Genomic DNA, 11,243 nt, shown 5'->3' with positions numbered 1-11,243 from the left:
ATGCCACACCTCAAAGGTCACAAGACTCATCCCCAGTTCTCTTGCATACAATGACAATTAAAATCCACTAGGTTTAATAAACTGCTTTGTAAAAAATACATTGATCTCCCTGTGTCTTTTGGGATGCTTCTCCAAGCAAGAATCACCCTGCCTTCTGTCAGTATCAAGGCATGGGTGATGGGGGAGGTCAGAGAACACAAGACAAGAAACTCATTAAATATCATACTCATTCCCAAGTAACTTCCAAAGTCCTAAGGAGAAGAATTCTTTCTGCTTGGAAATAGAAGGCTCAGCAGAGCAGGTCACTTACTTCAGGAACTAGTTTGCTAGCTGTTCTGCAGTAGCTGACAAAACAATACTGCAGTAAAGGGATAGATTTTGTCTGCTCACAGAAAAACAACATAATGAACTGAAGTAAACAATGCTGTTCAAAACCAAATAGGACAACTTTGCTCATGCTTTTTTTAAACTCTGAACTGACTGAACACTAAGTAAATTCATAATAACCCATCTCATCACACTTTCTTTATAGACTTTGGTTTTTTACCAACCCCAAATTTGCCTTTGGCATGGTTCCACATTTCTGCATACTTTCTTCAATTTCCATGATGGTTCTCAGATCCATAGCAGGAGGGCTGGCAGGGCTAAATGAAAAACAGAAAGTTACCTTACAAGGCACTGATTTTTACTTACATTCCACAGTTCCAGCCTTCACTGAAATCCTTTAAATCATACATAAGATTGGTAACCGGATGTATAATTTATGTCTGTTTCCTCAATTATGGCAAACCTCAAATAAAATGTTTCTGACTAAAGTTTTATAAATATATACATATTTGAGAGCATGCTATAAAAATACTTTCAATCTCATTACACTATGAAACAAAATGATGCGAACTATGATTACTTAAAAAAATCAGATACCTAAATCCAGGATACTTATATAGTAGCCAAATGCTCATGCTAAGTGATAGAGAGGCACTGCTCACAGCTCTTCCATGAAGGCTGAATTAGATCTTTCTTTCAAGAACAGGATTAAAATCTTTTTCACACAATAAACAGAACACACTTTGCAGTCAGAGCTCTGTCCAAACATCAGTGACATTCTCAAAACTTAGGAATCGGTATATTTTCATAAATGAACTAATTTTAAACTTTCACTGAAATCAGCATGAATTAAATTCAGGCATTTCCAAGCTTTATATAAAACTATAAATACAAACCTGTGCACTTAAAGGCATTTGTAAACTAAGCTGTGTTGCAACCAGATTCAAGGAGAGGCTTTGAAATAAAGTATCAGCAGCACTTCCTCCATCTCTGCCTACATAAACCCAACTGCCATAGACTTAACCACTGGGAGGTCACACCAAAGCCTGCTGTCACTGCTCCTCTACAATATTTCAACCAAATACACTACAGTATGAACCCTTTAAATAATCTACACAGCAGCACTGCCTGCTTTTTCCTGACATCATGCCAGCAATACTGGAAAAAGTGAAGAAAGAGTACAAGAGAAACCCATAAAGGCAGAGTCACATTACAACAAAGTCCTGTGGTTTTATGTGTCCCCCTTCCATCCAATCCTATAAAAATGTTCAAAAAGAACCCTAAGACAAAGGTGAAGCTTCCTGCAACTAGTCTAAAGACCAAAGAGTTTGCTGTGGAATGCATTTCCCTCTCAGCATAGACTAGACACAGTGAGACAAAACATAGATTCACCGTGTGCACCAAATGATACACTTCAGAGTTGCAACTTGGAATTTCTACAGCTTTATCACCTGTATTAACAAAGTCCATCAGCCACAAACCAACAAAGCCTGGGAAAATAGTGGGAAATTATCATTATATGATTCCCTAAATCCTTAAGCACTTCTCTATTCAACCTTTATTGACAACTATCAGAAACAGGACACCAGGCAAGACAGAACTTCAGCCTATCACAGTCCTGGTCCTTCTTCAGATGCAGGTACTGCTACAGATAAATATAACAATTCATCTTCTATTACTGTACCAGTTAAACCTGTAGTACAGACATTTACCAACTGTTTAATTCTAAAGGCATACCTAAAGAATGTCAAAGTACTATGGAGTTTCTAATGGCTTCAAGCACAGCCTGGTTCTAAAAAAAACCACCTGCCAAATGTTTTACAAAGTATTAATCAAGCAGGTGATCTAAAACCAGGTATTACAAGCACAGACTGGTAGCACTTAAAAAAATTAACATAATGTATCTAGCACTGCTTTTTGCAAAGAATAATTAAAAAATTTACCAGTTTTATTAAGCTACCAAAATCCTGAGTTCCTGCATCAAGGAACATATGATCATTTTGAAGAGCAGATAAGCTTTTTAATCTGAATAGAACAGTATTAGCATTCACTGCCAAGTGTAGAACAGTGACTGTAAGTAAGTATTACTCCACCTGAAACTGGTTGCTACCCAATTGGGAGAGCTTGCAGAGTTGTGTCTGGCACTGGGAATGGACTGTGGAACAGACTGTGTCAGTGCTGATGCTCCCTTGTATGACTTCATCTCCTTGTTAGGTTGAGAGGGTTTCACACCCTGACTGCAAGCTTTGTCCTTCATCTAAAAATCAGAGAAAAGTGTTGAATAAACACCACAAACACTAATTTCCACTTGCTTAATCAATCAAACAGTAACTACTTAAAGTTGTCTGCTCCATTTTAAGTACAACAGCTTTGCAGACAGACTCCAAAATACAAACTCTGGTCTTGAAGAACTAGATAAACACAAACAAACTGCTAAGAAGAAAGAAATCCAACCTCAGTCCTCTCTGGATGGAATCCTTTTGTGAAGTCAGGGGACTGCAAGTCTCTGGGACTACCCAGTCCTGCATAACTGCCTTCAGAGTCAGATGTTAAGAGTTCTGGAAGTGATTCTACAGAATTAGTTTTATCCAGCTTTACTGAGCCTAGAAATAAGAAAAGACAGAACCATTAAATCATGAAAACCAGACTAAAAAAATGCTTAAAAACCTCAAAAATTATTCATTCCATATGATGAATACAAAATAACCAGAAGTTTACCTAGTACAGTATATTAGACTTTAGTAAGCATAAACATATTTTAGACTACCATAAGTATTTTTTTCAGAATAATATTACTCCCAGTCTCACAACATAGAGTTTTGGAAATAACAATGACACTATTTTGTTGAAAACAAAAGCCTCTACCCTCTTCTCAATAAAAAAGACTAACTTCTTTTTCATATTCAAAAAAAAAAAAACAAACCCACAACACATTAGCACAAATGTTCCAGTTATTAAAAACATGTGGGAAAGTGTCCAATAACTTTATTTGATAAAACACATGGCTTTTAATAATCTGAACTTTGGGCACAAGCTTAATATGACAAATGTCCTTTCAAAAAAACCTTAATCTTCAGAATTCACTATTCAACTACAGTGTTCATTAGAAAGGAAATAATCTTCCTAAGATTTCCTTAATGAAATCCAGAAATTGCATTGCATTGCATACTATCCTCTGTAGTCTGTGTTTTTATACCTGGAATCTCTTTCCCACTGACCTGTAGAGGCTGGACTCTGAATAATATCTGAGAGATTATATCCTCCAGAGCTGTCAGACCGTTTTCGTGGCTTCTTTTTTGCCTTAGTTTTTGCTTTTTTGAAAAGGGCTTCCCTATTAAAAAAAAAGAAAAGAAAAAAAAAAATTAAAGCCAAAGAAATTGACCCTCAGAACTACCAACGTCAATGTCAAGTTTTTCAGTCAGCAGCAGCAGTTATACATCAAGCAGTAGTACCTGGTCCCACCAGCTGGCAGTAGAGCTCTGCCTATGCACTGGCACAACTATTTCATAAATGATTTGGGGGGGAAAAAAGAATCCAGGAGGAAAAGAAAAGATTCTTTCCAATCTAGTTCTATTCTCTGGACTATCACACTGCTCAAAGACTTCTGCTGAGACAGTGGAAGATGCAGCTGCTGCACAGCTGGCACTGCCATCTAGGTCAGATCAAACCTGCTACACACACATCACAGCCACTAACATAAAGCAAGATACATACATGTCTCCACTTTTTTCTCTCTTGATATCTCTCAAGTTAGTGAAGTGCAAAAAACTCCACAGTTGCTCTCCCCCACAGAAATACTGCCCCTATGACAATGCTGATTTCACAATAAAGCAGGTCATGTTACCAAACTGCCATGTGTTCCCCTATATGCTCTTAGGAAGAATAGGAATCAAATAATTGGCATCTTTCATTTTAACAAAACTGCTAGAATTTCAGAATTATATGAATTGCACCTACAATATCCTATTTCAAAAAATTTCTTTAAGCAGCTTTTTGTGAAATAACTATATACCCAGTTATTCCTTCAAGCATCACTACCTTACAATGCTTGGGGTGTTTTTTTTGATGCTTGGACTGTCAGTTCCCTAGAGCCTATCATCTAGCCTTTACAAACACAAAGGCTTGAAGTCTAACAAAAAACAGCCTCTCAGTTCTCTTGATCTACTGGTTCTTATCTGTAGTAGTTCATTTAGCATAACTTTTCCTGACACAAGTGCTCAGGACAGTACACAATACTGCAGGTTAAGTTTCATCTGCAGCAACATTGTATCTCCCTATTTGGAAACATGTTACCTAGTCACCCTACATGCTACAAAACTTCATACTGCACACTGCACTTCTTAACAGAATTATTGATTATCACAATTTACCAGACAGATCTCTAGTAAAGTCAGTTTTTTATCTCTTGATTTCTGTTAATTTGGGGAAGTTCAGTGAACTCCACAGTTGGTCTCACAGATACTCTCACCACATGCACAACTCCCAGACATTGCTGTGAATGTTGTTTTTCCACCTTTACACACATGCTACTTGAAAAAAAAAAAAAAATAAAAATAAAAATAAAAATCAAAAGACGTGCTCCACTGCAATTTTGTAACATTTTCAAGTACTTTAGGGAACTGAAAATAGACTTTGAATTCTCCATTTCTCAACATTTCAATCCTGAAGTTAAAGGGAGGCAGGCACCATCCAAATGGGGATAAACACCATACACAGCTCACCTAGGTAAAATTATCGATGAAAAATACTTACTGAGAATTCTGTTCTGTATTCATTTCTTCCCTTAAAAAGACAAAGTTCTCTCCATCTTCAGGCTCAAAAGAACTTATGTCAGGTCCATCTGGATATGGAGTAATAACTCTTCTGACCATAGCCGGAATCTACAGACATAAAAGTCATTACATTAAGTTTCTATTAAGTTGTGTGCTAGCAAATATATGAGCTCTTGTAAAAGGACAAAAAGCAACTCTCATTTAAAACACCTTCACAGATCAAATAATTAATTTTTTACCCAGCTTATAAAATTAAGTGACACCTTTAAGCAAAACAGAAGAACTATATTAAGTGACACTCAGAATCCCTGTGTTTCAGCTGTGTATAACTCCTGACAAAAATGCTTCAAGGTTCGGCAAACATTCATATCTTACTGCTGTACAGTTAAACAATATCAGACTATAATATGTCATAGTTTTCACCTTTGCATTAAATTTCAACTTTCACATTATTCCTCTTACCAATTTTAAGACCTTTATGATCACCCTGAATCTTATATTGGAGAAGCCTAATTTGCTTTCCTTTTTCCTAAGTTAACAGATGCTCTTTCATGTAGGTTTTGCTTATGCTTTTTCATGCAACAACTGTTACTTACAGTTAATTAATAATTAATTACAAACATTTATATGTTTAATGTGTATAATTAATTTAAAAGACAATGATGTTGCAGCCATAGGTAGTGCATAATAAAATATGAGCTCCTTGAGAGCGGACAATAGCACCAGCTAACCTCATCTCTTGAGTCAGATGTTCCACATTTCACAGAATCATAGAATTTAGGGGGTTGGAATGCACCTTACAGATCATCTAGTCCCAATCCTCCCTGCCATGGGCAGGGACACCCCCTCACTAGATCAGGTTGCTCAAGGCCTCATCCAGCCTGGCCTTGAACACTGCCAGGGTTGGGGCAACCACCACGTCCCTGGGCAACCTGTGCCAGTGTCTCACCACCCTAACAGGCAAAAACATTTTTCTAATATCTAACCTAGACTTTCCCTCCTTCAGTTTGAACCTATTACCCCTTGTCCTATCACTGCAGTTCCTAACACAGAGTCCCTCTCTGGCTCCCTTGTAGGCCCTTCAGATACTGAAAAGTTGCTCTGAGGTCTCCACACAACCTTCTCCAGGCTGAACAGCCTCAACTTCTTCAGCCTGTCTCCATAGGGGAGATGCTCCAGTCCTCTTATCAACTTTGTGGCCTCCTCTGGACTTGCTCCAACAGTTCGATGTCCTTATGTTGAGGACACCAGAACTGTGCGCAGTATTCCAGGTGGGGTCTCACGAGAGCAGAGTAGAGGGGGAGAATCACTTCTTTTGACCTGCTGGCCACACTCCTATTGATGCAGTCCAGGATCTGATTGTCTTTCTGGGCTGAGCTCACACTGCAGCTCATGGTGAGTTTCTCATCCACTGTCACTCCCAAGCCTTTCTCCTCACTGCTGGTTTCCATTACTTCCCCACCCAACCTGTAGCTGTGCCTGGGATTGCCATGGCCCAGATGTAGGACCCCGCACTTCATTTTGTTAAACTTCATTTACCCTGTCATCTACAGACCCTGCAGGTATGTATTTATTACTCCTCTGTTCACATTTTTAACCTAATCAGCTCACGCTGAAGTTGCACAACTTACCATTTTCCTATAATAAACAGAAAGATCCTTCACAACTTCATCACTTAAGACATCCAGAGTCCTAAAAAAACAAAAGACAAATCTATCTTAGCAGCTAAAAAAAAAAAAATAAAATCACATTAATGAAAAAATTAAACGAACATTTTGGATTCAAAGTTTTTGCTAGAAAAGAAGATCAATCAGCGCTGATAAGGTTTGCTCTGAGAGAATGATACGTAATCAGGAAGCAACATGAAGGTCTGCCCAAAAAACATCAAGAGAAGGAAGGCCAGAGCAGACCTTCAACTTCTTAGAACTCTATCACTGTGCAAAGCAAGGCTAACCAGTTATTCTGTTCAGCTCTCACTACAGACAGTTAAAGCAAAGAGACTACCAGATGGCAGGCCCATCCTCTTTGGAAAATGCACCAACTATATAATAAACCTACTTAAAATAAATTAAATACGCATAGTAACACTCATGTTCAAAAAACCTCAGACAATCCTAAACCAAACCAAACAAAAAAACACAACAAACCCTGCACATCAAAAAAAAAACCAACCCCCAAATGAAGAACAAAAAATAAACCCATAGCAGTTTCATGCATCTTCAAAAACACCTAAAAATACCCCAAAAAGACTAGGCCTAATGTCAAAGCCCACTGAGCTCAAGAGAGGCTTTTCCCCTTAATTCAGGCTCTTCACACCAGACTGTAACATAGTGTTTTGTGCTACAGATTTAACAGCTAGCACATGGACACACATTTGCATTCCTACCTACCTTGCTTCGAGCAAAGCTGCCATGTTGAGTCCTATGAACTGCAAGCAGGACAATTTCAGCTGTTCAGCATTATACATCGCTGAGAACTCCAAGAGCTCAGCAGCATTCTTTAAGGTAACTGCAAAGAAACACAACAAACTAAATTAGAAAATTTCCTGGAGCATCAAGCAGCAATTTTTAAGACTTACTGTATCGCATGATCTAGTTATTGAAACATATCATATACTTCAACACTCCCAGAAAAAATGCAAATGGTTAAATGGTCACAAACTACTGCAAGCTCCAAGTAACTTTGTAGCAGCTTGAGTTCAATGGCTGCTTCACAGAAAGAGAAAGCTCTACCTACAAACAAATCAGTTTCAATATACTGAAACTCACCAGTCCCAAACAAATGGGAAAGAAAGTTAAAACCAGCAAGTTTCATACACAGTTTTAAAGTTCCAAATGTCCTAATTTAGCAGGGAAAAACAAAAAATAAGGGGGGGATGAAGGAGTAAGGAGCAGGGGAGAGAGAAAGAGAAAAATGGAAGTCCCTAAGAAATGCCAAGCAACTCTATGTTGATTTCTTTTATCAAGTTAGCAAAAGCACTTAGTCCCCTCTAGAAGAGACATATCTTCACAGCCATACAGAAACAACACTGTGCCAAACAAACAACAGAAAAACTAGAACTATATATAATGACAGAAATATAAACATAGAATCCATTTTATCATATTTTAAAAAAAGGAAGTTTGAATTCAATGAAATAAAGGTTTTATAGTGGTTTGGGGTTAGCTTTTTGCTTATTTTTTCTTCCTTTTATTAAAGACCGTGAGATGAGACAATGATGCATAAGGAATGGAAGATTATGCTAATCTAGAAGATCACTCAGACTAAAGAAGCAACTGTTAGCAGCTATGCATAACCAGCAAAATGTAACCAGTGCAAAGGAAGATAAGCAAATAATTCTGTGCTGCAAAAGGAAAGAACATCTGAAAACCCCATTTCTTATTCTCCAACCCTTTATAATACAAGTGGAAGAACTCACGTTTTTCTGCAATGGCTACTTCACAGATTTCTTTGAGTCTGGAGATAAGAAGTTGGTCTGCTACCACAAGAACATTACATATGAATTCCACATTTTGAGAATCTGGAAAACAAAGCATCATATAAATACTGTGGGTGAGTCAAAAGCTACTATAACACATACACCTTCAAAGAGATTTTACCAAAGGACAAATGGCCTTGCTAATTTTGATGGGATTTTTACAGCATAAGGAATAGTTTACAAGAGCAAAAACAGTCAATTTTTTGAAGTAAAAGAAGGAGGTAATAGGAAAACTACAGTTTGACAAACTAACAAAAAGGTACAAAAAGGTCTGGGGTAGAGCTAACACCTCAAACTCTACAGCCAAAGTCACAAAAATTTGGATTTTTTTACTTCCACAAACACACTAAGTATTGAATTTCTATTTTAAAAATACAAAATTTGCAAGAGCTACGGATGAAAATATCTTAGTGGCACCTTTTATTGCAAGAGCTTCATCTGTATACAGGTAATCCACAATTATCTGGAGTATGTCAGAATGGATTGGCATTTCCAGAGCTGAACAACAGGTAGCCTGAAAGGCAAAAAACATTTAAAAGAGTAAGAGAAGCTGATTACCTGGAATAAAATACAAAATTAAGACAGCAATTATATTTAGCAAATTATTCAAACTGAGGGTCAGGTGTTCAAAGTTAAACAACTATTTAAGCATTTACACAAAATCTCTTCAAGTTCTTCAACTGATTGCAGAAGAGCAATTAAAATCTGCCCAAGCTTCTGAGTAAACATCCATGAAACAGTTCATAGTTTCATCAGTCTGATCACTTTCTTTAACAATTCTCTTTAATTATATTACTTTATCCACAATTGCCTAAAAGTAGAATGACAAGAATCCCCTGTGCAAGTACTGAATTCCCTCCCTTTCAAGGTAAAAAGATTAGTGAAATCACAAGTTCCCATGCAAGAATAAAATTACAGCAATGGCTACTGTTAATGCCCTGAAAACAAGGGATCCTCCCCATCAAACCCTCCTTTTGAAGAATCATTCTAACCATTAAAGCAAAGCTTTTGTATGAGCAAACATTAGCCAACAAACCATGTAACTGTCACCATTCATGTTTATGCAATATCACTGCTAAATAACTTTGGTTTATTTCAGGGGGTACTGAGATAAACCTTCATACTGAAATAGTCACTTTGCTCTAGAACATGCTACCGGTACTGACATCTTTTCAATCTAAAGTTTAAAGACCTCTTACAGACATTAAGATTCTTATACCACATTTAGAGCCCTTGACTCATGAAGTATTTAGGATGATTTAAATTTATTTATGAAATACATAACTTATGAACTACATACAACTGATACAGAAATCAAGGATACAAATGGACATTCAACCTCTAAAAAAAACTACCTTAAACCAATCATCTGTCTAACAGTGTTTTGGATATGTTTCCTCAGGGATGACTGAGGGAAAAGCAGCACAGTAACTTAGTGGACAGGTGAAGGTCTGTTATGCAGCACAGCAGAACTGCCAGTAGTTTACCAGGTTCCTAGATTTCCATACTCCCAGAAAGGTATGAAGTTTGAGAAAACACTTGCACACTGCTTGATTTCACTCAGTGCATACGACAACCTATTCCGAACTGCATACTAGGTAAATTGTAAGATCTTTTACAGAAAGAAAATGAAAATTCATCCAAAGCAGTATCCCATAAGAACAGTCCAGCACTTTCTAAACTCCATGAACTAGCTAAAACTAAACCTCCAAAACAAAAGTAATATTTAAATTTCCTTTAGTATAGAGAATTACACTTATTCCTCTCACTTAATACACAATTTCAATAGCACAAATACAGAGTAAACAACAAATGTGGGTTTTTTTCTTTCAAACAGGATCCAAGAATCCAGCCTTTCCTTTTCACTGGTATTCAGGATATGTTATTACAGGAAAAACTGAAAAGCTGTCACTTATTTGATGCAAAAAACCCATACCACCACACATGTTTATTGGCAAGCTTACCTCAATCCATGAGCTGCTTAACATGCTGTGAAAATAATCTGTAAAGAAAGGCATTTCAGTTCAAGATGCAATAAAATAACAGTTAAAAAAGACAATATGACTTATGCTATATAAATATATATAAAAATACACACACATACCAAGTCTTGCACAAAGTACACACTTATGACACGGGAATTCCTTTCCATCTAAAGATTTCAGGGTCACATCGCAGAGGTATGAACTAGAAGATATTTAATAGGATCAGAACTGTGACTATTCAGAAGAGATACAAGCTGAAAACTCTACAAATAAATGCTTACATTAGCAAGTTAGAATTTATCCTTTGAAATAAAACACACCTGAAATTTGTTAAAAGCAAATTAGAAAAAACTATCGATTTGCCTATTTCCAGTCTGTGTAGATTTATTGCCACAGCAAGCACATTTACAAAAGTCAAATTGCTTTTGACTGGATTATCCACAACATTTCTCCTGGCATTAGCATTCTATGACACAGTGAATCCACAGAACACATTACAGGATAGTAAAAATAAACAGAAATATACCACACATAATATATCCCAGATTACTAATTTACAGATCAGTCTATAAAGCACCTACAGAGAACTCCCAAACACAAGTTACTGTGAAAGAGACAAGAGTACACCAGAAGTTAAAATGCAGCTGATCAACCTTAGCCCACACTTAATACATAAAGAGA

At 36.9% G+C, this 11,243-nt stretch overlaps 1 protein-coding gene across 1 annotated transcript in view; it reads right to left on the bottom strand.

The window, feature by feature from the left end:
* The window catches only part of IBTK (inhibitor of Bruton agammaglobulinemia tyrosine kinase), a 43,055-nt gene that overhangs the window by 13,166 nt on the left and 18,646 nt on the right, over window positions 1-11,243 (bottom strand). The window contains exons 14-24 of the mRNA XM_009073427.1: window positions 10,682-10,764; window positions 10,542-10,579; window positions 8,995-9,091; window positions 8,518-8,619; window positions 7,490-7,607; window positions 6,731-6,791; window positions 5,080-5,207; window positions 3,546-3,658; window positions 2,782-2,930; window positions 2,421-2,584; window positions 552-644 (exon numbers count right to left, since the gene is read on the bottom strand). Coding sequence (XP_009071675.1) covers window positions 552-644; window positions 2,421-2,584; window positions 2,782-2,930; window positions 3,546-3,658; window positions 5,080-5,207; window positions 6,731-6,791; window positions 7,490-7,607; window positions 8,518-8,619; window positions 8,995-9,091; window positions 10,542-10,579; window positions 10,682-10,764 — 1,146 coding nt within the window. The remainder of the gene's footprint in view (window positions 1-551; window positions 645-2,420; window positions 2,585-2,781; window positions 2,931-3,545; window positions 3,659-5,079; window positions 5,208-6,730; window positions 6,792-7,489; window positions 7,608-8,517; window positions 8,620-8,994; window positions 9,092-10,541; window positions 10,580-10,681; window positions 10,765-11,243) is intronic.

Source organism: Acanthisitta chloris, unplaced genomic scaffold (assembly GCF_000695815.1).
Source record: "Acanthisitta chloris isolate BGI_N310 unplaced genomic scaffold, ASM69581v1 scaffold2874, whole genome shotgun sequence".
NCBI lineage: Eukaryota > Metazoa > Chordata > Aves > Passeriformes > Acanthisittidae > Acanthisitta > Acanthisitta chloris.
Note: the sequence above shows the minus strand (reverse complement) of the source record. Positions and strands in the feature narration are given on the sequence as shown.